The following is a 26545-nucleotide window of genomic DNA, read 5'->3' on the forward strand; positions in this document are numbered from 1 at the left end:
TGTTTTGATGCCTTTTATGAGGCCTACTTTGCAATGTTTGATTGCTGGGGATTGGGGATGGGGATGGGGATTGGCAGATGATAGAACTGGGCATGCACGTGAAGAAAATAGAAAAAACTGGGTGCACAGTAATGGTAAAAAACAAAAGCAAAATTATAATTATTAAACTTTATTTTGTAATTTTGCTTGCAAAATTTTAATAAACATGAGATATTACTAAACATAATTTCACTTTCTATTTCCTTTTAAGAAATCAAAATTATAATTTTACTTTTGTAGAAAGCAAAAGCAAGAAAGTGAAAGCGTGAGTAAACGGGCCCTAAGAAAGTAGCATAGGAACAAGCTCTCCTGAAAAACTGCATTCTCAACATATAACTACAAAATGTTTAGCACTGTTTCGATGAGTTGGATACTGTATTGTTTTTATATGGCAGTTCAGATGACAAAGAAAATGTTACAATATGACAGGTTGGACAAAAACAAAAACATGTTACAAAAAACAAAAAGAGAAATTTTGAAGTCATTGACCATGCCGCCACATTTTTATTCTGTCATTTGAGAACTCCGGCTCTCTACATCAACATCTCCCAACCCCGTATCGTCCTCTTCACTTTCTTCATCGCCACTAACCTCTGTGTTCTCACGGTATAGCTTAGCCATGTGTTCAGCAAGTCGTTTATCCTCCCGTTCACTCACCTAATTCAAGTGCCATGTTAGACACAAAATATAAAGAAAGCCAAACAATATGATAAGAAAGGAATTGAGTAAAAGGAATCTTAAAAGGAAATTCATGGAACTTCTAAACAAAAACATAGAATTCTCCACTGTTGGAACAGAGAGAGAGAGAGAGAGAGAGAGAGAGAGAGAGATCTGTGGACAAAAGGCAAAATCAAGTTGAAATAAACTAAAGACAGTTGATGCATACCGCTCTTGGTGCCTCCTTTACAGTTAGTTTCCCTTTGTGGTGCTCTATTTCTGTGGTGCAGGCTGCAACTGCTTTATTAAGAATTGATATCCCTTGTTCCTGCCCAATTGAAAAGTCGAAACTTAATTTTATTAGTGGCAATCAAATAACAAGATTTCATTAGATATTTCGCAACTTCCTTTTGCAGTTTTAAAGAAAACCTACAAGATCGACAATTGAAAAGATCGTTGCCCTCTGCATGGAGCTGGCAAAAGATCATAGCAGCACTTCCAAGAGTCTTTAGCATGAATAAATCTTAATATAAAGTGACATACAGAAACGAAGATAAAACTAGTTCCTCCAACATGTTTAGGTTGTCTAGTCGATGCACCCTAATAATAATGTTAACCTTTGTTCCTGACAGTTTTGACCGCAACGATATATCTTTGAAAACATTTCTGACATGGGACTTGCAAGGTGACGATAGGTAGCAAATAAATTTTTGTTATCTCTTACTAAAAACAGGGAATATTGCCATCATAATGATTAACATTGACAAGCATTAGTCTATGGGTTTGATGAGTATGAAAGGGGCTGGTTTGTACAAAATACTCTCCCTATCCCAAAATAAGTGTCATGTTCGGGGAACCATGACTCACAAATCTCTTAGATTATGTCTACTTCCAGCAAACCCTCCCAATAATCCACATAGCCAGAATCATATTGGGGCATGGCCATTAGTCTTATCAGAGGTCTTCTATTAATAATATAATTGCATTTACAGTTCTATAGAACTCAGTTATACCCTGAGACATATTTGAACTCCAGATTGTTGAAACCGGACTTTTTTTCCCCGGAGAAAAATGTAAAGAAAACGAAGTATATTGTTCACACCTGACTTTCTAATTCAAGTGCACAGCCTTCTCTTGATATCACTGCATCATCCATCCATGCTAAATCATGGAGAAAACTCTATGCTTTGCTCATCTTTCTATAATCATTTCGGGCTTGGAGCATGTAAAACTTTTATGTACTAATCCAATGATTTATTGTTTCATCACGGGTTGTACAACTTCTTGAAATGGGAGGAATTTCTAATGTTTCTCTTTCATGTGATCTCATTACCTTAACTTTTCCTTGCCCTTGCCAACCTTATTACCTTGAGCTTGTTCCCACCAAAGAAGAAAGAGGGTTTGAGTTTCATAACAACAAACTAGACTTTCTTATATTATCGAGTATCTTTCCCCTAGAAAAACTTTGAACTTATGCACCAAATCAAGGAACTTATCAGATTTTAGGGAACCCTCAAATTCACCCACATTGACCTTAAAACCATGGTCCAAATTTAACTTGTCAAAATAGAGACACACATATACACATCCTGGTCCCAATTTTTGTTTACAGGCCCAATCATCCAAAATAAAAACCCACGCCCTTTAGTTGGAACAACATTTGCGAATTCACTCTCTCACGCTACACTCAACTTAAACCACCTACTCTGTCTCCTATTCTTTCAAATTTGGCTTTGTACATGTGCATTAACTCTCAATAATCATACAAGTGAGTTAATTTCAGCAAGAATTTGCCTAGTTGCCTCTAGGTCATGTTGAAAAGAATCTAGCCAAGATTCCCTGGGAGATTTTGATTGGAGTCCTTTGGAATTACTTGCCATAGACAAGGTTGATGATTAGTATGACAGCAAACTAAGACACTCCAAAACAGCCAAGACAGCAAACTATGCCTTAAAAGTGCTTAAATGATGAAGATAACTACAAGAAGAAGTGGGCAGGGAGTTGCTGAACCAGATGAAGATAACTTACCTTCTCTATGTAGACGATACTATTGTGTTCTGTGTTGCGGCGGAGGAGCAGTTGAGGTGTTTGAGGTACATGTTGGTGTGCTTTCAAGCCATATTAGGGATGAAAATCAATATAGGGAAGAGTGAAATCATGCCCATGGGGGAGATTGGGCAGACTGAGCCTTTTGGCCGATATTCTTGGTTGTGTTGTGTTGGGTCCTTCCCGATTTCTTACTTGGGGTTGCCTCTGGGGGCTCCTTTAACGAGGACTTTCATTTGGGATCTAGTTGTGGAGTAGTATGAGAGGAGACTTGCTGGTTGGAAGAAACAATATCTATCGAAAGGGGGGCCAAATTACCCTTTGAAGAGCACTTTGTCCAGCCTTCCAACATATTTTTTGTTTTTATTTCACATGTTGATGTCTGTTGCGAGGAATTTGAGAAGTTGCAAAGGAATTTTATGTGGGACAGAAAGAGGGATGAATTCAAGTTTCATTCACCGAGAGGGGTTGCGTCTTATGAGGTTGGCTTATTGAACAGGCTTTGTTGGGCAAGTGGTTTTGGAGATTTCGAATGGAGAGGTCCAGGTTGTGGAGAAGAGTTACTATGTGTAAGGGGTAGAGGATAGAGGAGGGTGGACCTCTAAGGAGGTGAGATCTTCAGTTGGGTTGGGAGTTTGTAACCTCATTCGGAAGGGGTAGAATGAGTTTTCCAAACACATGTTTCAGTTGGGGTGGGGCTTTGATATTTTTCATTATTTTTTTTTTATAAGTAAAATTTTATAAAAGCACTCAAAAGGGGAGCGAATCCCAAAAGAGAAATACAAGGCCACAAAGGACCTCTAAGCCTTCAAAGAGGCCACAAAATCGACAATTTCATCTAAAGATCTATGATCTCTCCCTGAAACCTAACAAAAAAGAGTGGAAAGAATAGAGAATTTGAGAGTAGAAATCAACATCTCCTTCCCATCAAAATATCTCCTATTCTTCTCAAGCCAAATACACCACCACACACAAAGAGGCATAGAGCCCTCCAAGCATCCTGAATGTAAGCCCCCACAAGGCACCCTCTCCAAGCCTCAATCAACCCTCTAACGGATCCAGGCATAACCCAAAGAAACCCAAACAAGCCAAACATCAAATCCCAGCAGTCTCTGGCCGTGGTGCAATGGAAGAGAAGGTGATCCACAGTTTCCTCATCCCGAAGGCACATATAGCCACGATTGACCACCACCTGATTTCTCCTTCTCAAGTTATCCTGGGTTAAGATCCTTCTCAAAACAGAGGTCTAAGCAAAGAAGTCCACCTTGAGAGAAGCCTTAGAGCGCCAAACAGCCTTCCAAGGGAAGTGAACTCTAGGTTCACCGTGAGACATCTGAAGAAGGACCTAACCTCAAAACGCCCTTGAGAGTTGGCAGCCCAGGTCCAACTATCAAAATCCCCAACCACAATCCTTTGGCGATACAACAACTCCAAAAAGCGAATGACCTCCTCAATCTCCCAGTCCTGAAACAATCGCCTGAATTGAACATCCCAAACCAATCTCCCACTATCAAGATGATAACAGTTGACCACCATGGCCTGCCTATCCGTAGCAATCCTGAAAAATTGAGGAAAAGTGAGAGCCAGAGGAGAATCCCCATACCAAACATCCTCCCAAAAACTGATCCTCCTGCCATCCTTGATTCGAAAACGAACGTGTTTGGCAAAGTCATCCCATCCCTTTCAAATGACCTTCCAAACCCCCACACCCCGAGAACCACGCACCTCCAGAGAACTCCACCCTCCTCTAGACTCCCCAAAACGACTCGCAATGACCCTCCTCCAAAGCCATTGCCTCTCCATTCCAAACCTCCACAACCATTTCCCAAGGAGAGCCATATTAAAAGGCACCAGTCTTCTAAGACCCAAACCTCCAAACCGAAGTGGCCTGCAAACTTGATCCCAACGAACCAGATGAAACTTGAACTCTTCACCTCTTCCCCCGCCCCCACAGAAAGTTACGCTGCAATCTCTCAATCCTCTCCGCAACTGAAGAGGGAATCTGAAACAGAGAGAGAAAATAAGTAGGAAGGCAAGAAAGGGTGCTTTTAATCAGAGTGACCCGGCCTCCCTTGGAAAGATACTGTTTCTTCCAACCCACCAACCTCCTCTCAAACCTATCCACTATAGGGTCCCAAACCCCCACACATCTCGAAGGAGCCCCCAGGGGCAGCCCTAAGTAAGAGATGGGAAAAGAGCCAGTACGACAACCAAAAATATCAGCAAAAGACTCAATCTCAGGGACCTCTCCCACCAGCACCAAAACGCTCTTTCCAACAGTCACCCTAAGGCCAGAGACAACTTGGAACCAGATCAGAACACCCCAGATATCTAAGCTGGGACACGTTCGCATCACAAAGAACTAAAGTGTCATCGGCAAACATCAAATGGGAGACCTCCAACTGGGGTGCAGCATCCCTGCCCACCCTAAATCCTCTCAAAAACCCCAACTCAACAGCCCTGCTCATCAATCTGCTCAGACTTCCATCACAAACAGGAAGAAGAAAGGGGAGAGCGGATCCCCCTGTCACAAGCCCCTCGAGCTAGAGAAAAAACCCGTAGGAGCTCCATTCACAAAAATCGAAAAGCGAGCACTGGAAATACAAAAAAGAATCCATCTCCTCCACCGAACACCAAACCCCATCCTCTCCATCAGGTAAAAGAAGGAAACTCCAACTCACATGGTCGTACGCCTTCTCCAAGTCAAGCTTGCACAGGACTGCCAGGACCTCACTACGCAAGCGGGAATCCACACACTCACTAGCAATAAGAATTGAGTCCAAAATTTGATGTCCTCCCACAAAAGCATTCTGAGAATCAGAAATGACGCCATCCAGGACTTTCTTTAACCTTGAAGCAAGGACTTTGACAATCAACTTGTAGAAACACCCCACCAAACTAATAGGGCAAAAATCCCTAATGTCCCCCCTCCCCCTCCTTCTTCTTCTTCGGAATAAGAACAATGAAAGTGGCATTCAAACTCTTCTCAAAAGAGCCCTGAGCATGAAAAGAACCTATCAACTCCCCTCTAACCACCTCCTAACACTCCAGAAGGAATCTCATGGTAAAACCATCTGGACCTAGGGATTTGTCCCCATTACAGCTCTTCAAAGCAATCAGAACTTCCTCTTCAGAAAAAGGCTCCTTCAGATCCGAGCACTCCTCACTAGAGAGAGAGGCAAATTGAAACCCTTCAAGCAAAGGTCTCCACCCAATAGACTCGGTGAACAACTTCTCATAGAACTCTGAAATGCCTTTGCAGACCTCCTCCTCTTCACAAAAAAGCTCCCCCTCCACCCAAATCCTCCCAATATGGTTTCCCCTTTTATGAGCATTGGCCAATCTATGATAAAATTTCGTGTTACTGTCCCCCTCCGTAAGCCATAAAGCTTTAGACTTTTGTCTCCAAGAGATCTCCTCCATGATCGCAATCTCCGCAAACTCAGCCTTAAACTCCACCCTCCTAACTTTCAAGTGGTCTACCAGATCCCCTTGACCCTCCATCCTATCAATATCAACAATCTCAGCAAAAACCCTATTTTTCCTCCACTCAAGATTCCCGAAGACCCCTTTGTTCCAAATCTTAATACTTTCCTTCAAGAGACACAATTTGCCTGCAAGCGAATGACTTAGGGTGCCAAACACCCCAAACCCCTCCCACCAGAGTCGGACGACTCGGACCCTATCCAAAAAACCCTCAGCCCGTAGCCACATATTTTCAAATCTAAAAGGAGAACGCCTTCTCCGCAACCCACCACAATCCAACATCAACAGAACATGATCAGAGATAGGACGAGCCAAAGTAGCCTGCACAACATCAGAAAACATCTCCTCCCACTCCCCGGACACAAGGAACCTGTCAAGCCGAGAGAGAGTAGGGGGAGAACAGCCACTAGACCAAGTAAAAGGCCCACCCTCCAAAGGCAGATCAATCAGCCTAAACTCATCAATGAACTTCGAAAAGGACTCCATATCTGAAGTCCACCTACCCCTCGTCGACCTCTCAAAAGGAGAATGAACAACATTAAAATCCCCTCCAACACACCAAGGAAACATCCATCATCTTCGAACCTCCCCCAGCTCCTCCCAAAACAAATGACGCACACTGTCCTCTGTAGGCCAGTAAACACCAGAAAAAACCCAAGGAACGCCATCCTCCACCAAAGAAAGCACGCATGAAACAGAGAAACTCCCAACATGAGAATCCACCTTCGACACCCATCTGTTATCCCACATGATCAGGATGCCACCCAAAGAGCCAGAAGCATCCAAAGCAATCCATTCCACAAATCTCCCACCCCAAAGACTACGCACAATCCTATCCGACATCGAGGCGATCTTGGTTTCTTGCAAACACACCACATGACCACCCCCTTTACGAATAACCGACCTCACCACTTTTCTCCTGACCAAGTCATTGAGACCCCGGGCATTCCATGAAAGAATTTGTAGCTTCATAGGGAAACAACTGAATGAGCAAACCCTCCCCTCCTTCCACTATCTCTCTCCCAGGACCCCTATTCCCCCTTTCATATGTGATAAAATCAGTGGGACTCTGCAACATCATCTCTCCCACCCCTTCCTGCCTTCTTCCCCTACCTCCCACCCTTTCCCTGAGTTGAAAATTGAGAACTTCATGCAACAACCTCATCGCCTCCTCCTCCCTACCCTTGAAAGACACTCCCAACGAAGAGCCCACATCCATCCCCTTCTCCCTCACCCACTCCTCCTCCAAAACATTCACTCCTTTAGCATCAGAAGGGCCTCCCGCCGTATTCCCCCTCCAGACGAACAACAGCCAAAGGGATAGCCAAGTCCACTACCTGTTCAAGATTTTCCTACTGAACCAGATCTAAACCCCATCAAGTACAGAACAATCAACTCCCTCCCAATCATTAAGGGGAGCAATCAGTCATCTGTGTTTCAGGTTCCTCCCCACACTGAACAACTTTTAAAGCAAAAAGATCCCGAATCTCCTTCAACAGAACAGTGGCAGAAGCATCGTCAATCTTCACCCTCATATCCCGTCCCATACACACCGTAACGCCCTTACCAAAAACCTCAGGAGGCCGAGCGAGACCCAGCCGTTTCAAGAACCCATCACCATGCCCCTCCTCTGACTCAATCACCGAGTCACCTTCACCAACCGGGACCAAAGAAATGGAAACATTGGCCATCCCACCCTTCTCCAACATCAACGACCTCTTCAAACCCCCAACAGAAGTAGAAGAGGAAGAAGAGAATGGATGGAAAGTAGAAGACCCAGAAAAACCAGTGGACTTACCCGGCTCAGGACCCGACTATAAAGGCGAGACCCATTTCTGCTTATCCTTTCGTGTCCATCTTTTACAAGAGCAGGAAGGAGAACTTTCCTCTTGGACAGACGATGACGTTGCACAGGCTTCCCTCACCAATCATCCCTGAAACTAGCACTGAGAAAGCCAGAGGGATGAGAGGTTCTTCCGTCCACTGAGGAAAGAGGCCCAAACCTATTGCTCAAACCAATCCCATAGCAAGAAGGGTCTGAACCCAACCCACTCTTCAACCCAGAAGTCCCACCAACAGAAGCATCATTAGAAAGTTGAGAAACCGGCCCACAACCCAAAGGCCCCTCACTCGGCCCACCAGAAGGAGACACATCTCTAAGCATCAAAGCCCCATTCCCCAGCCCAGAAACAGGCCCATCATCTCGGATAGGCTTCGGAGCCTTCCTAGCCCATGCGTTTGAACAGGAGTTTGGAGCAGCATTTGAATTTAACATGGGTACAGCTGTATTCCACTTATAATGGCCATGTGCTAAGCGCCAACCACGTGTATTGTTGAGGTCCCCCCACCCCCCCCCCCCCCCCCCCCCCCACCAACGCGCTTGCTGCACGTGGAAGCCATAGCGGTGCCTATTATGATCCCATCTCTGCAAGAAAGACTAGCGGCCTCTTCCGGTGAGACCTCCACCCCACTGATTCGGTCGGAGACCTGCTTGCCGGCGACAATCCGTCAAGGAAGAATGACCATCCCGCCGATTCTGAGAGAAAAGCCTTCTAAAGCACTCCGTATTACGGATCCACAACACATCCCTCCACTCCTTCCATTTTTGAAACTCTGCCATCCCCTTCTTCCCCGAAGATTCCCACCGCAGCCATTCTTTCTCCTTTAGCAGGTGCGACCCATCCCCCCCTTCCAAACTATTCGTTGTTGGAACAAGCTCAGGATGTTTCTCCTCCCAAATACCACCTTACAACAAAACCGATCATCATGAATGAACACGAACGGAGGACAGACCTTACCGTCCGACACTGTGATACGGACTCTCTCGGCATCAATGGCTTCGTTTGCATCCACCCAAATAAACCCACCACACAAATCTCCGACCGTCACGAACAAAGCATGGCTCCAGAGGTGAAGAGGAAGACCATAAATCGTCACTTTCTTCAGCCCCTTCTCTTTCAACACCTCCGAACACCCCACCCTGAAACTCCAAGCATCCAAACGTAGAGTTGCCTTCCCCCATTCCCGTCGACCCTCTTTTAGCACCCGAGATGCCTCTGCCAGAGAGGGAAGCCGAAAGAGAAGAAGAGAGTCTGGCAAAGGTGAAACCCCCACACCAAAGGAGACTTTCCAAAATCGCGATGCCCAAGCAGCGATTTGAGCCCCATCACCCACTTCCTTATCAAGCTTTCCCACCAAACATGACCGGATATCATCTCTTCTCCGTCCAACCGAGTCGTCATCCAAGAAAATCAAGGGCCCTCTATACAGATTTGCAGATCTCGCAGAACCACCTTGGAACAAACGTGGCAACCTACCAACCACCAAGAACGAATGCATGACACACACCCAAGCCGAGAAATCCACAAGAACCACAAACAACAAACCCAATCAGAGAAAGAAAAACGCGAAATCAAAAAGAAGCAGAGAATTTCACCGGAGTTTATGACTCCGGTGACTGGTCGGAGTAGTAGACTTCAACCGCATCTCTACCACAACAAGCTTTCTCCGATGGGGTTTGAATTAAGAGAACTTGAAACCTATACAAGATTCCCTCTAAGACTTGTACCTGATCATCACTTTGGAAGGTGAGGAAGTACCATTAAATATTCTCTAATCTATTTTTTTAGAGATTACCTTGACGGAGAACTTGTTATTAAATATCTTCTGATGTTGCAATGTCATGGTTGATGAATTCAAGTTTTATTTGGTGAATTGGCAAAGACTGAATAAAATTATGGTTGATAATTCAATGAGTGCCCAGATTGGAAGGTAACAAAAGTGAATATAAATTTGGGAAAACTACACATAGGTAGAGTGAGGAGTCTTAAATAACAAAACAGTCTATTTTAAAAGTTTATTTTTCAATTTGGTTGAATAAAATAATAATAATTACAAATGCATCAAGAATTATTGTTAAGGTCCAAAATACCCTCCAATAATTTTCTCTTCATTCAATCCAGTAGAGAATTCATTCAATCCAGTATAGGAGTCTTAAATAGCAAAACAGTCTATTTTAAAAGTTCGGTTTTTAATTTTGGTTGAATAAAATAATAATAATAACAAGTGCATCAAGAATTATTGTTAAGGTCCAAAATACCATCCAATAATTTTCTCTTCATTCAATCCAGTAGAGAATTCTTGCCAGTGGAAAACAAAATCAGAATTCACTTAAACACCCTCCAAGAGTTGGTTCTCCAATGTGGGGGTCTTCATGGTTTTCCTAATTTATATCTACAAACACATAAATAAACGAAATCCTAATAAAACAATTTACCCATTCATACACGGGCATGTAACTGGAAAATGCAAAACTCCTTCAAACCAGAACAATTTTCAATTTAAAGAGAATTAAATCTCCCAAAGCTTGTTCGTCAATTCACTTTTTCAAATAGAGCACCTACAAATCATATTTTACACTATAAACAAACAGACCTATCATACCCAAAATTAAGTATCTTCATTTATGCAATACTCAATATTTGTGTACTGTAATATATCAACAAAAACACACAAGCAATTCAAGTCACGTGAATGAACCCATGAATTTCCATTATATGGATACACAAACACATACCAAACATATATATATATATATATATATATATTACCAGAAACAGTAACAAATCGGATCAAATACATCACACGAGAACAAATTGTACAATAATAATATGGTACCTTGTTTAGTGAGTAAATTTACTAGCAATCTTTTTGGTATTTTAGAATAAGAGTTTGTTGGGTATTTTGGGCCTTAACAATAATTCTTGATGCATTTGTAATTATTTTATTTAATTCAATCAAATCGAAATATGAACTTTTAAAATAGACCATTTTGTTATTTAAGACTCCTAACTCTACCTATGTGTAGTTTTCCCTATAAATTTTATGATAATGATAATAATAATTTATTTATTTATCAATAAGTAAGATTGTAATGAAGAGTCCCCAAACAGGGGAAGCGGCCCAGAACAACTGCACAAATAAAAGAAACTATAGCCTCAAGCTATCTACAATATACAAAAAATATTTACAATTTGAGATCCAAGAAAATAAAGTGCTAAGAACAGAGAATCTAAAGACACCCCATTCCCCAAAGAGAATCTTCACTTTGTAGAACCATCTAGAATCATTTTTCTAAGTTGATCAAATGCAGCATAACCATGTTTACAAACCATGGAGAAGCAAACGTGAGGCATATCAGAGCCAAAAGGCGTATGGATCATCTCATGATGTGTGCTTCATGTGGGTGTGCTGTATTCTGCTTCTTGACTGTACTTTGTTTTGTTATTCGTTGGTACTTATTGTGGCAAAATGAACAATTGTTGAAGTAGGTTAATATTTTTTGGATAATGGATGCTAGAATGTAATGTACAACTGTGATAATGTTTTTATATGCTTACAGCCACCTACTACCTTTCAGATTATATTGCGTTTACTAATATGATATTCGGAACAAGTTTTACTGTAGGGTAAAGTGCAGAAAACACCCCTATACTATCGATATAGTGCGTAAACCCCCATGTTGTTCCTAAAACTCCCCAAAAGTTTCATAAGTGTTCAAATAATAACTATCTGTTACATTTCGTTTGACGGAAAAAGAAAAGGACTTAAATGCCAAAAACCTCACTACACCCTTTATCTCTTTCTCACAACCTCACTGTACTGATGTACTCAAAGCTTCACAACATTTTATACCCATAAACACAGCTTTAAATTTCTCACCTTTGGGACAGAGACATGGCGTCTCTTTGTCCTCTTATACCGAATCACAAAAATGCCCACCGCAATCAAGCTCCAATCCTAACTCCGACACCAAGCGCAATCAATTTAATATTATTCGATGATCCCAACAGCAGAAGAATTGTGTCTAGCTTCCATTCCCCACCGGCAGAGAAACAATGGTGCCCGCAAAGAAACCACCAGTGACGCCGGAGAGGGCAGAGTGGCGGTAGGGGAGGGGGAATAGTGGAGTTCACTGCCGATGACGGCGCGAAGGAGGCGAAGTGGGTTGCAGAGAAGCTCCCAGAGGTGGTGAAGACCTCGCTGAGTTTTGATGTTATTAGTGGGTCAAAAAAAAAAAATTACTTAAGTTAGGGTGTCAAATTTTCATAGAGTTTGGTACTGTACAGAGAGAAACTAAACCTAAAGCAAGGCTTATTGCATAGTGGATAGTGAACAGTGATGGAGCCATTGAAGTTGAGAGTGACAAAATTCACCAACAGAATCTATGCTCAAAATTCACAATAGAAAGAGTTCAGGAAAACTGATTTGGAACCATAAGACAACATCCATTAAACTGATTTGGAACTATAAAATAACACAGTACACTGGAACGGGCTTCCATATCATAAAGAGGGATACGAAGCGGGCTTTTCTCGCTTCTTTAGTTAGTAAAGTCTAGTTTTTGGACCTATCTACAGAAAGAGAGCTCTTGTTGTGAGCTGTAAAAGAGAGTTGAGAAGAGGGGGACGGGTAGAAAAATGAAAAAATGTATACATGATGTCAAGGGGTATTTTCGTCATGTCAAAAGAGCATTTATGGGATTACACCATCACTTTTTCTTGTTCTAATGAGGCTGACAGTAGAAACAAGGAAATCCATGTTTCAAGATTTAAGAACCCCCCAAGTTTTATCTTGCTTTATCACTAAATGAAAACAACACAGCAGATAAGAAAATTAAATCCTGGAAAATACACAATGGTCTTCATTACACTGAAGGGGGCGGGAGTCACAAGACTTTATGAGATCACAGCATCAGCATCTATTGAGCAGCCCAGAAATAGACCTAAATCAATATTTCTTTTTTTCCCCATTTTTTTTTTTGTTGGGGTGGGGGGGCGCACCTATTTTTCACTATGGAACTTGAACCCTAAACCTTTTTACTTTGGGAGGTAGAGGAGATACCACTTGGCTATAACCCTTGGTGGTAAGAGCCCAAAACATTTAATGACCTAAAACCCTATAATAGCAATTTAAAACGGCAATAAACTCAATTTGCCTCTAACAAATAGAAACAACATGAGATGTGTACGATATGTCTAAGCAGCAATATTCATCCATGCCTTAAATAAATTATCATCCAGGGTAGAATATAGAAAACAAACAGTTGCTGACAAGATGAAGTTAAACTTCTTCAAAAGCAAGTGGCCAACAAAATTGAAAAGAATTGCTCCTCCGAGTGCACAAGCCTTGGAACAGAGAACAACTATATATAATGGTATATATAAAATACTACCTCCGTCCCATTTTAAATGTCGCCTTCGGGAAATGTGACTCACAATTTTAAAATGGGACGGAGGGAGTAGTTAATAATTGCAGAAACACATTTGTAATACAGGCAACAAGTTCTGTAATAAAAGACGTTTAGTGAGGATTTGCAGTAACCTTGTCAAGAGTCTGAGCATGAAGAACGTACAATGGAGGAGCAACCAGTTTAATCCTCACTGGACATTCCTTAGTGCCAGCAGCTTCAGCTTTACGCATGGCTTCCTGCATAGCCAGATGAATGCAAATTCAAAACTGATAAGCACTTTGAACTAAGAATACTTTCCACAATATTATCACTGTTTTAATAATCAAGAATATATAGAAATAAAGGGCAAGAAGAAGACCTTGATGTGAAGAACACCATCAAACTGGAAACATTTCATCTCAATCTCAGCCCGAATATTCAAAGGTTGTGGGGTCATTCGTCTCCGAATGTCTTTCACTAAAACATCTTTAACTTCCTCAGAGATAGCAGGAACCACCTTAGTCACCTATAGAATATGGACACCGAAAAAGCCATTTTAACCAATGTGAAGAAGTGGCTCTAAAATCTCATATAAACAAAGTTTACCTCCTTTCCACCAGGACCAATTTCTTTAAGCTCACGAGTGAGGGAATTAAGAATGGAATCAGGATCATTAACAATCAACTTGAATGCCTACCCAGAGGGGAAAAAACACAAAAGTTTAGATCTTTACTAGACACTTGAGGAGAAAGTAAAGCCTTCAAATAGTTGTGAACAATCTCACCTCAAAAGCATGACTATATTTTCGGTATAAAGGCCAGCCGACATGGATATACAGATCCTGCCATGGATAACTTGCTTTTAGAAGCAGCCCACATGAAGAATAAAGACCACTAGATCAGTTGTACTATCAGCAAATCTTTTGACTATGCATACAATATTTGGAAGTAATATGGCAACAAGCACCAAAATTTTAAAGGATTTCATAATGCAACAAGGAAACTATGAATAAGAAAACATCCTCGTTTTCACTTTTGAGTTAGCAATAGAAGAATTCATCTAATTTCTCAAACGCACACAAAATTCAACTCAACGCATGAAAAGGCATGGATTTTTTTTTTTTTTTAAGAAAATATGTAAATGAAGAAATTGATTCCAACAGAATTTTCTCACAAACCAGGTGGTAGATGCAATTAAGGACTGTTCAGAATGTGAGGTCAACAAGACTTTGGTTGGCAAATTGCATACAGAATGGATTCTGTAATTTTTATTTTAGTTCTTTTTATGTTTTAAAAGCTAGGTAAGTTGAGTTTGCTCTGTCCAACGGCAAACTGGAGAATTCAAAGTTTCAACAAGGGCAAAGAGGTAAACTTAACTCTCCATATTGTGCACTCACCAATTTAGGTTCATATGCATTCTTTCATATTATTAACCATGTTTGAGTTTTTAAATTGCATGTTCAACGTCATTTTTAATGCATAAAGTATCTTTGGAAAGTCAAATCCTATTAAAACAATCCTCTTGCGGTGACCTTTTTCATTTGAACTGCAGTGTGGGGCAAGATTCTGATGCTTGATAATCTGAGAAGGAGAAGACAAGTCAGTGTCAATTGGCGTTGCATGTGTAAGATGGATGGAGAGTCAGTAGACCATCTCCTTTTGCATTGTCCCGTGACTTTCGATTGTTGGAGTCTTTTTTTTGGCTTGTTTGGAGTTTTTTTTTAAAGAAAATATGTAAATGAAGAAATTGATTCCAATAGAATTTTCTCACAAACCAGGTGGTAGATGCAATTGCATACAGAATGGATTCTGTAATTTTTTTTTAGTTCTTTTTATGTTTTAAAAGCTAGGTAAGTTGAGTTTCCTCTGTCCAACGGCAAACTGGAGAATTCAAAGTTTCAACAAGGGCAAAAAGGTAAATTCAATTCTCCATATTGTGCACTCACCAATTTAGGTTCATATGCATTCTTTCATATTATTAACCATGTTTGAGTTTTTAAATTGCATGTTCGACATCTTTTTTAATGCATAAAGTATCTTTGGAAAGTCAAATCCTATTAAAACAATCCTCTTGCGGTGGCCTCTTTCGTTTGAACTGCAGTGTGGGGCGCAAGATTCCAACGCTTGATAATCTGAGAAGGAGAAGACAAGTCAGTGTCAATTGGTGTTGCATGTGTAAGATGGATGGAGAGTCAATTGACCATCTCCTTTTGCATTCTCCCGTGGCTTTCGATTGTTGGAGTCTTCTTTTTGGCTTGTTTGGAGTTCAGTGGGTCATGCCTTGGTCTTCGAGAGGCTTGATTGATGCTTGGAGAGGGTGCCTCGTGGGATCCCATGCTCGTGATTTTTGGAGGGTGGCGCCCCTATGCATTTGGTGGTGTTTATGGAAGGAGCGGAATAGAAGATCCTTTGATGGAGAGGAGTCTTCTATTCGAGCTTTAAAATCTCTTACTATTAGCTCTCTTTTTTGTTGGGTTACGGGGAGATTTTTTTTTTTATATATATAAGATTTTATAAAAGGAGCTCAAAAGGGGAGCGCTAACAAAGAAGACAACATCCGTCCAAGACGACACTATAGCTTTAAGCTATCCACAAAATCCAAAAGAGAATCCATTGAATTACAGTCCCGCCCATTTACCCAAAAGAATAAAGAAGTAAGAATATTGTATTTAATAGCCCAAATGGGAGACTCCACTCCCTCAAAAAATCCCTTATTTCTCTCGCGCCATAGACCCCACCAAATACAAAGGGGAGTGGCCCTCCAAGCATCTCTGACTCGGCTCTCCACTGTACACCCTTTCCAAGTCTCTAACAAGTCTATCGTGGATTCTGAAAGCACCCATGGAAGACCAAATGCAACCAAAAGCATAGACCAAACATCCCTAGCCACCAAACAATGAATAAGACAATGGTGACAGATTCACCCATTGTCTTGCACAAACAACACCTGTTAACCACAATATGACTTCTTTTTCTAAGGTTATCAATAGTTAGGATGCTTCCCAGAGCAGCGGTCCATGAGAAGAGAAAGCAACCTTCAGTGGAGCTTTTGACCCCCAAATGGCCTTCCAAGAAAAAATGGGGCCCGAACGCTCCAACATACAATTGTAGAAGGACTTCACCTCGAAAACCCCGCTTTAGGTACCCACACACAGCATCGCATCCTTACCCACCCCGACCACCACCTAGCTATAAATGAAGGTTAGGAAGTCTAAAACCTCCAAAAGTTCCCAATTATGGAACTGTCGGTGAAACTGCACATCCTAAGTCACCCTCCCATTATCGAGACAATAATAGTCAGCAACCACAGCATCTCTAAACACAGCAATCCGGTAAAGACGTGGGAATTTGAAGGCTAAAGCCAAATCCCCACACCATCTGTCTTCCCAAAACCTGACATAACTTCCGCTTCTAACCTTGAACCGAATACGTTTGGAGAATTCATCCCACCCTCTATGGATTAGCTTCCAGAAGCCCATTCCTGGGGTTCTAGCCTCCTTTGAGTGGCACCCTCCATCTCCCTCTCCATAATGACAAGCGATAACTCGCCTCCAAAGCTTGGTCCTCTCTCCTCCAAACCTTCACAACCACTTGCCCAACAACGCCTTATTAAACACATCCAACCTTCGCATATCCAAACCCCCCTTATTAATAGGGGAACACACTCTCTCCCAGTTAATCAAGTGGTACTCGAACTCATCTCCTAACCAGCCCCACAAAAACTTCCTCTGAATATCGTCGAGTCTTCGAACAACTGACTTAGGCAACAGAAAGAGCGACATAAAATAGATCAGGAGATTTGAGAGCTTGCATTTCATAAGAGTAACCCTCTCCCCTTTGGACAAATATTGCTTTTTCCAACCTGCAAGCCTCCTCTCAACAATCGGATCCAACACAGCAACTCTCCTTGACGAGACTCCCAAAGGGAGTCCTAAGTAGGAGATCGGGAGAAAGCCAACACCGCACCCCAGACAATCAGCCAAGTCTTGAACCTCCTCCACCTCACCGACTGGGACAATCTCACTTTTCCCAATGTTAATCTTCAACCCGGAAACAACTTGAAAGCAGGCTAACACACACCATAAATACCTTAACTGAAGGAGGCTAGCATCACAAAAGACAATAGTGTCATTTGCAAAGAGCAGGCAGGCGATGACTAACTGATTTGGAACTCTTCCCATTAAGAATCCCTGACTGAACCCAAGCTCTTCCGCCCTCCCCATCAGCGAGCTAAAAGCCTCCATGACAATGATAAACGAGAAAGGGCAAAGAGGGCCCCCCTGCCTCAAACCACGAGAACTAGCAAAGAAATCAGCAGGGGATCCATTCACTAAAATAAAGAACGGAGCAGTTGAAATACAGAAAAGAATCCACGCCCTCCACTTCTACCCAAAACCCATTCTCTCCATCAAATACAACAAAAAAATCCTAACAAACATTATCATAGGCCTTTTCGATATCCAGTTTGCACACAACCCCCGGGATACCACTTCTCGCCCTAGCCTCAATGCATTCACTAGCAATCAAAACTGAATCCAGAATCCAACAAAAGCATTCTGGGAGTCCGAGATCACCCCATCGAGAACTCTCCTCAACCGAATGGCAAAGACTATCGCAATAATCTTAATACACTGCCCTAACAAGACTAATGGGTCTAAAGTCTTTCGCCTCACATGCTCCGCTCTTTTTGGGGACAAGAGTAATGAAGGAAGCATTGAGACTCTTCTCAAAGGAGCCATGCAGGAAAAAAAAAAATTGATTGCCCCCATCACCTCAGCCTTCACCACCTCCCAATTCTGTTGAAAGAAAGCTAAAGTAAACCTATCTGGCCCAGGAGCTTTATCCCCATCACAACTCCTCAAAGCCACCAACACCTCTACCTTCGCAAACGGCATTTCAAGCTAGTCTCTATCACCTTCTGAGATTACCGCAAACTCAAGCCCATCAAGAAGAGGCCTCCAACTGGCAATCTCCTCAAGAAGCTGCTTGTAAAAAGACACAAAGCTCGAACTGCCCCTAACCTCACACTCCGTCCACCACAATTGAATCCTATCTTTGAAGTCATCAAACCAGAGTCACATATTTTCAAACCAGAAGGGCGCTCTCCCTCTCCTCACTCCTCCACAATCAAGGAGGATAGGTATGTGGTCCGAAATAGCACAGGCCAAAGCCATCTGAGAAACATCCGGGAATTTCTCTTCCAAATCTCCCGAAATCAAAAATCTTTCCAACCGTGACAACGTTGGAGAATCCCATCCACTCGACCACGTGGACTGGCCTCCTGCCATCAGGATATCCATGAGATGGTGAGGATTTTGTTGAATTTTTGGGTTCTTTGGGTCCTTAGGATCCCTTTTGAGCTTTTGGCCTTTGTGTAGCTTTTGGGATGCTCAATTTTCCAAATCTGAATTGAACTCTTTTAAACCTAAACTGCAAACCTGTAACAACCATAGAGACTTAGAGAGCGTATTTTGCATCCTAGCAATCTAATTGCTAGACTTTTTCTCTCATTCATCATTTATGCATATAGATGGTGAGTGTTCATGCGTGTTGAAACATATAGTTCCTACAGCTTCAAGGATTTCAATGCATATAAATGGTGAATGTTCACGAGTGTTGAAACATATAATTTCCTAGAGCTTCAAGGATTTCAACACTGCAATAAGTTCCGCATGAAAAACAACCGACCTGAATGACTAGTTGAGTAGATCAAAGTGTTCGTGGAGAAGCAAATCACATCAGGAGCGGATTTGTTGACGTAGCCGACGACCTAGAGACTCCAGTGCGGAGTTTGTCATCGTTTTGTGCCAAGAGGTAACTAGGATTTCTAAGGTTTGAGAAACTGGTAACTTAGTTGTGGTCTCTTTCTCATAATGGATTTTATCTATCTGGATTAGGTCCCAATAGTTTTTGCCCGTTGGAGTTTTCCGCATTAAAATTGGTGTTCATATTTGTGCATGTTAATGCTGTATAATTCTGTAATCTACTTAATATTTACATGCTTATTGATTGATAATTAAATTTTAGTTAATTGTGATAATAGAAATTTGAAATTCAGTTACAGTTCGTATTTGGTTAGGTCTAGATTGGGCCTTGCACTAACTCATACATCAGAGCCTCGGATACAGTCCTAAACTTAACAGGAACATCATATCAACTTGAATCAAATCAAAACTAAGCTACTCAATATTCAAATTATAAAACCAAACCAAAGTAGCAGCCAAAACCAATTATATAGTGCAAGAAGGAACATATCCTAAAAAGATTCTCCATTGGAGTCAAGTTTATTATAAGGGAAAATTACACTGACCTCCCCTGAGGTTCAGCCAACTTACTCAGACCTCCCTCTTTGTTTGATAAATTACACTGACCTCCCTAGTCAAAGTTGTGGGCCGGATGGATGCCGTTAACAGTTCTAGTGAATTTGCGTTTCTAACCTCATTATATTTGTTATATTTTATTGCAAAAAAAGATGGATTTTGAAAAGACAAAAACCTCACTAAAGCCAAAATCACCTTCACCTACCATGATCAAAGTCTAACCCCAATTCTCATTAACCAATATCTTATCATCATATATCTGTTTTAGGGTTTCATTTAGGGTTTTGCCTAAATCAAGCCTCTGAGGATTTGTATATGTATTCCTACAGAGAATATTTCTGTGTGTGAAATATATCATATATCAATGTGTGTGTGTGTGTGTGTGGGTGTGTATTTTGAATGTTTAATTTCCGATATTTTTTTTATTCACATGGTAATTACAGCTTCGAAAATGTTGAAAGGTTTTATGTTCTTACCATACAATGACTGGAAATTGATTGGTGATTTTTTTAAAAATAATATGTGCATGTGTGCGTGTGCGTGTGTGTTGTTGAAAATTTTGAAATGTAATTGTACTCACTTTATGGGTTTTGCAAGAAGAGTAGAAAAACGGTGATATCTCAGTATTTGAAAATCTAGAGAGAAGAACAGAAAAGAGTGAGAATTCAAAAATATTAGTTTTGTTCTCGTATGTTTTTCTAAGGAAATTTGAGAAGCTGATTGTGGTAGGAGGGAAATTCAAGGAAATTTTCATTGTATTTTAGAGAGAGAGACTCGTGTAAATGAATTTCAAACCACGTTCATGCTTACCTGAGAATCGTGAGTTTTAGGTTACATGATTTTTCGAAATAGAAAAAGAGTGAAGGCTTCATGGAGAGAGAGCTTCGTGAGAGTGGGTTTGTGGAGACAGAAAACCTAGAGAGAGTTGGTAACAGCCATTAATGTTGGGTGGCAAATGTTTACAAGTCACAAAGCTCGGGGGAGGTTAGTGTAATTTGTCAAACAAGGGGGGTTATAATTAACATTATTATTATTGTTATTATTACTTTGCTTCTTTCTTTTCCACACACTACATAAACCAGAGATGGAGTTGAAGAGTTTTGTGACATAACCTTCAGATTTCCTTGGGGCTGAGTACCTTAAGGAATCTTTAGGTGTCAAATCTTGCCTATTAGAATTTCACTTTCATAATCTAGGAGGGTTTGTTATGATTTTGTCTTTCAACATATATTATTACTCATCTTTGACCCTAGATTACAACTCTTAGATTTTCAGGATTAGATTTTTAATTTAGATTCATTTTTAGTGATTTGAATCATGTTTATGCATGTTTAAGGAAACTGATCGTTTTATCTTTTTAAACCCAAAATAAAATTTCAAGAAACATGGATATTTGAAAAAGTTTCATAACCATCAATTATTTGAATATAGTCTCTTCTATTTAATTTCATTTAGTTAATGATTATTGATTACTTGAGGTAATGTTGACGATAATTACAGTTGAAATAGACAAATTAATACCTTTTTGGGTTTTTTAATTTTTTTTACTAGTCCTTTATTTTATTTTATTTTTTTGATAAGTAAGAATTATTTTATTTATTATTAGCCCATTTTGGATACGTTTTTTTAGGATAAATACACTTGAACCTTGAAGAATTTTATAATGCCTTTAGTCATTTATAACAATTGTGTGTGTGTATACATATGCATATAAATATATGGACAATACTTACCTAATCACCAGTGAGGAGGGACTCTCTCTCTCCTGACCACATAAGCAGTGCAACCTTCTACTCCGACACATCATCTTTAGTTGTCAATAAAAGAATAAAAATAAATGGGAATAAAGTTGACCCATTTTTTCCTGATTATGGATGTGATATGTACTTTATATATATAACTAACTAAAGATGATGTGCCAGTGAAGGATTAGACCACATCAGTGGCCAGGAGAGAGTACCTCCTCACTGGTGAGAAGGTAAGTACTATCCTAAATATACACACATTTATATGCATATACTAAAAAAATAAAAACAGGATCTTGGTCTCCATTTCCCTGTGCAATGTTGTTTTACCTCTTTGCCCCAAGGCTATTATACCATTCAACTCAAATAAAGCCATGTCCCAAAATTTTGGGATTGTTATAGTTACTTTATAAATAATTTGGATTAGCTACACGAATCCTATTTTGTTATCTACAGCATTGCAATCATATACAATTACATAATATTTGCAACTCCGCACCTCTTTCAGAATAATTATCATGTCTTACATTCTTAAGGCCATTTCTTATGATGATAATAGTGGTATTGATATATTTATTTTAACATTTTCATCCTATAAATTGTTCAATAATGCCAATCATGTCCTACACAACAATCTATTTTCACCCTTTTCATACTTTGTTCTATATTTAATATTTTTTCTACTTTGTGTTATACGCTCAATGCTAACTTAAAATTTTTATAACACTTCCTAGATGCATACATCTATATATATAATATAATTCCCTAACTTACTCTAATACACCAATCATGTCTTGCATCCGGAGACTATTATAAAATTACAATACTATATATATATAGACACACACACACAGTCCCAGAGAAATATTGATGAACCAGTTTTGTGGGCAATTTGTGATTTTCAGTAATATGTACTCGTGGAGCCAGCGCAAGATTTCCTATGACATCAGGAACACCTGAAAAAGGATAGAAGTAGAAAAAGGACAAGATGACCCAGATTTTTGGACAATTGCTGATTTTCAGCAATAATTCTGATTTCTAGCATTTTATTATTATTTTTAGCAACATTTCTAATTTATTTTGAATTTATATTTGGTAATACAGCCAATCATGACTGAGATTGAGTAGAAAACCGCTATATAATCTTGTTTTACAAGGTATTGGGCATTATTAATTTTTTTATAAGTAAAATATCACTAAAAAGCACTCAAAAGGGTGCATGCCTAAGAAGAACTTCACAAGAGGCCAACAAAAGACCTACTATACTCTCAAACTATCCACAGAATCTACAAAGTCGTCAACAGAATTACAATACCTGTTTTTTACTGAAAAAAAACCAAGAACTCAAAATGGAGTGTTTTAACACTTCAATACGAACTTCCTGTCCATCAAAGGACATGCTATTCCTCTTACTGCTTGGGTGAATCAAACCCCTTGTGGAAGGTGCATCCTGTTTGCTTCAAGCATGCCCTTTGTGAAATCCAGTGTAACTAATGAACACAAAGAAAAGTGAAAAACAAGGCCCATAATCCCTAGCCACTTGACATTCAAAAGGAGATAGTTCACTGACTCCTCATCCCTTTCGCAAATGCAACACCAATTTTACTACAATGTGACACCTCTTCCTCAAATTATCAATAGTCAAAATCCTATCCTAAACTACCAACTGATACAATTCAAGGAATTTCAAATAAAATATAATACAAGTGGTACACTATATTACCTTCACAGCAGCTACGTCCAAAAATCACTATAGGAAAGGTCAACAAGTCGTTTATTACAATCACAGGAAGACCTTATTTATAGAGTACATAATCCCTAGAACAGTCCTTTTACGACTTCTATTCTTGTTACGCCCACCCAAAAAAAAAACCACTGTGATGATAACTCAAGTGCAGAGAAGCCAACTTACTACAGGTGTGTAGTTATCTATTTTGCTGATATTTAGGTGTATAGTTGCAACACTGAAGACTGCTTAACACATCTCCGTTCAATTTGATATATCAAAGAGAGAATGTTTATATGCTCACTTGAAGAAGTGAAGTTTTGTAGCACACAGATTGGTACTTTTGGGTCATGTAGTCTCTTCTACGGGTATCATGATGGTTGTGGACAAGATGAAGCCAATTCTTAAGTGGCTTACACATAATGCGTGACATGCAAAGCTTTCACTGTTTAGCAACTTTTTATAGGCAATTTATTCCTAATTATACCACTATTTGAACTCCACCTACTGATTGCATGAATAAGGTCATTTTGACTACACCCAAGAGGCGGAAAAAGTTTCAAATAATGAATAAGAAATTAACAAAAGCACCGATTCTTGCTCCACGTAATTTTGAAGAGGTATTTGAGGTAGATTGCAATGCTTTAGGTATTGGCGTTGGTGTAGTTCTTAGTCAACAAGGAAGACCTATTGCATACTTCACTAAGAGAGTTAGTGATGGAAAGCTACAACCTATGATGTAAAGTTTTTGCCATTGTCCAATACTTCCGACATTGGTGACACTACCGTACTTATAAGGAATTCATATTGCATTCAGATAATAAAGTACTGGGTACCTCAATAGCCAACATAAAATGAGTAACTTGCAACAATTCACTTTTAAGCTAGTACAATCAATCATGTAGCTGATGCATTGAGTAGATGATCTTCTTTGCTTATTGATATGTGTTTAGCGGTCAGAATGATTGGTCTATGCAAGGTGATTAAAAAGATTAATGATTGATTCACTTATTCACACATCGGATGTTATTTAAGCCAATCACTTGAGGTGTTCCAGAGCAGTGCAAGTATGGAAAATCTCCTCACTGAGAATTGGGGATCTAAGCGTGGCCAATGGTCAATGGGACAGGTGGTTGAGGACACGGATGGATCAATGGGATAATAACACAAATAGTTGAATTTTGAAAGATATGACTGCATCCATGTGCTGGCCGTTATGGAAAGCTAGAAATGAATGGGTCTTTCAGAAGCATTGGTGGAATGCAAAAGTTATAGCGTACAATGCTGAACTTCAGTTTTGGGAGTTTGTTGAAGCCTCCTTGACATCTCCATCTCAATCAGTTCAATGGGTTTCTTTCTCTGATTCTCAATGTAGTAGGTTGGGTTGGAGACCTCCCCCAATATATTTTTTTCAGGTTAATGCACCTTTTCATGCCCCTTCTCGAGAAGTTGGAGGTCGTATGGTGATTCGAGATGATATGGGAACTGTTATCCACGGAGCCAAATTCTTTTTTACATTGGCTATAGACCCTACCACAGATGAAGCCATGGTTCTGCGAAAGTCAAAGCTTACTGTCTTGGAAAGGGAATTTGATAAGGTTATTTTTGAGGGAGATGCGGAGGTGGTAATCAAATAAGTGAATGATCAATAGCAGAATGTTCGAAGGGAAAGAGTCGCCTACGGCAATGGTCAAACTTTACATTCTTCGTTCTCTTTTCAATTATGTGAATGGGAGCTTTTGTTCTTCTTCTGACGATTTAATTACTTTCTTGGATTCTTTGGGGCCTTAGTCCCGGTTCCACTTTTGTAATTGGGACGCGTTTCCCTTTTGAACGCCTTTTTTATGTTATTTTTACTTATCAAAAAAAAAAAAAAATAAGTGAATGATCAAGTTGTGTCTCCAGTGATGGTGAAAGCTATTGTTGAAGATATTCAGGAATGGTAGTCAGCAACTCGTAATTTCTTGGTTGTCTCTGTGTCTGTGCATTGAGAGGCTACTGGTGTGTATACACACCATTTAGCAGGTGGGCTCTTAGGAGTAAATTGGCGAAGTTATTCTAGCTAAAGATCCTAGTGTATATTCAAAATAATATCGCTGTAGATCTGTTCTATCTGTTCCATAGTTGGTAATGTTCTTTGCACTATGTCCCTGAATCATTAATCAAATTTCTTGCCTTTTAGTATTCAAAAGAAATAGTAAATCATTTAATTCCATACAACTCATTCTTCTAAAGATGATTTCAACAACTTCGGGGAGAGTGATGCAGCTATGGAACTAGGTGAAGATTTCCTATAAATATTGGGAGCACCCGAAATAGGAAAGAAATAGGGGAAGGAAAACACAGACCAGATTTTCGGGCAATTGCTGCCCTTTTAGCAATTTTGTAATTACTTTAAGCAACTTTTCTATTTTCAATTGAATTTATGTTTGGTAGTACAGCCAACCATATAATCTTGTATTGCTAGGGTTTGAGGCACTATTGTTACTATAGTTCAAACTATGCTGCAGCACGGTAACGACTGGCGATTTGGCATCAAATATTCTATCACAGTTGTGTCTTTTAGAAACAATTTGATCAAATATTCTATCGTATATTTGAGAAACAATTGTGTCACTACCTTTCTGTGCAGTGCAAATATCATTTCTCCATATATTTATATAATTAAGTCTTTACCGGGAAAATGGTCGCATATTCCACTAAAACAAACATAGCTTAAAGGGAACGCATATCATGAGCAGACAAACCCCAAAGTACCTCAAGATCGACGTTTGCAGTCTGAGCGACGTGTTGCATGATCGAGTGAACTAGCTTGCTTTTACTATACCTTTCCTCACACGCCTGAATATCCCCTTCCGAGAGCCTCCTCTTGCTGAGATCGATGTACCCTTTTTCCGGATTGACCCGAAGAACCATTGCTGGCTCGATTCGACCAACCTTGATCAAGCTTCCGACGCTCCGTACCCGCCGCCGAGAGAGATCCGATAAGAGGATCATTCCCTCGATGTTGTTGTATTCAAGGAGAGAGACATACGTGCACACGTCGCCGATGTTGTTGACCCGAATCATCACCGGCGTGTCCACCTCCGGGAGCTTAGCTTCGTACATTCGACACTCTAAATTGGGTGCCTTCGTCGCCATAGCCAACTACTGTGGTTCTAGGGTTTTTCTTTTTTTTCCTTTGGGGGGTGACGGGAGGTTTTGAAATATGAAGGCGATGAGAGGGAAGAGTGAAGGGAGAGAGCTGGAGGGAGGATTTTGTGGGAAAATGAGAAGATGACAAGGTTGGAGACAGA

At 40.3% G+C, this 26545-nt stretch overlaps 1 protein-coding gene across 2 annotated transcripts; it reads right to left on the reverse strand.

Moving 5' to 3' along the window:
* Positions 1–349: 349 nt before the first annotated feature.
* Positions 350–26545, reverse strand: LOC132294095 (eukaryotic translation initiation factor 2 subunit alpha homolog). 2 transcript variants are annotated; one of them, XM_059791825.1, is made up of 7 exons: positions 26007–26541; positions 14244–14300; positions 14066–14152; positions 13839–13985; positions 13612–13716; positions 926–1024; positions 350–696 (listed from the first exon to the last, which is right to left on the reverse strand). In XM_059791825.1, exons 1-7 carry the CDS (start codon positions 26388–26390, stop codon positions 544–546), a joined length of 1032 nt encoding a protein of 343 aa, XP_059647808.1. In that variant the 5' UTR covers positions 26391–26541; the 3' UTR covers positions 350–543. The 2 variants fall into 2 exon arrangements, with proteins under 2 accessions (XP_059647808.1, XP_059647815.1); XM_059791832.1 differs by having other exon boundaries at positions 557–696; positions 13643–13716; positions 26007–26545.

This window comes from Cornus florida, unplaced genomic scaffold (assembly GCF_030987335.1).
Source record: "Cornus florida cultivar Cherokee Brave unplaced genomic scaffold, ASM3098733v1 CherokeeBrave_3.0.0_Hap2_Chr01, whole genome shotgun sequence".
In the NCBI taxonomy this organism is placed as follows: domain Eukaryota; kingdom Viridiplantae; phylum Streptophyta; class Magnoliopsida; order Cornales; family Cornaceae; genus Cornus; species Cornus florida.

Coding starts and splice junctions, on each gene's coding strand:
- LOC132294095 (XM_059791825.1), bottom strand. CDS start 26,390: ATGGCGACGAAGGCACCCAATTTAGAGTGTCGAATGTACGAAGCTAAG. Junction 13,717..13,838: donor ATGGTGTTCTTCACATCAAG/GTCTTCTTCTTG, acceptor CTGGCTATGCAG/GAAGCCATGCGTAAAGCTGA. Junction 697..925: donor TAAAGGAGGCACCAAGAGCG/GTATGCATCAAC, acceptor CACTTGAATTAG/GTGAGTGAACGGGAGGATAA.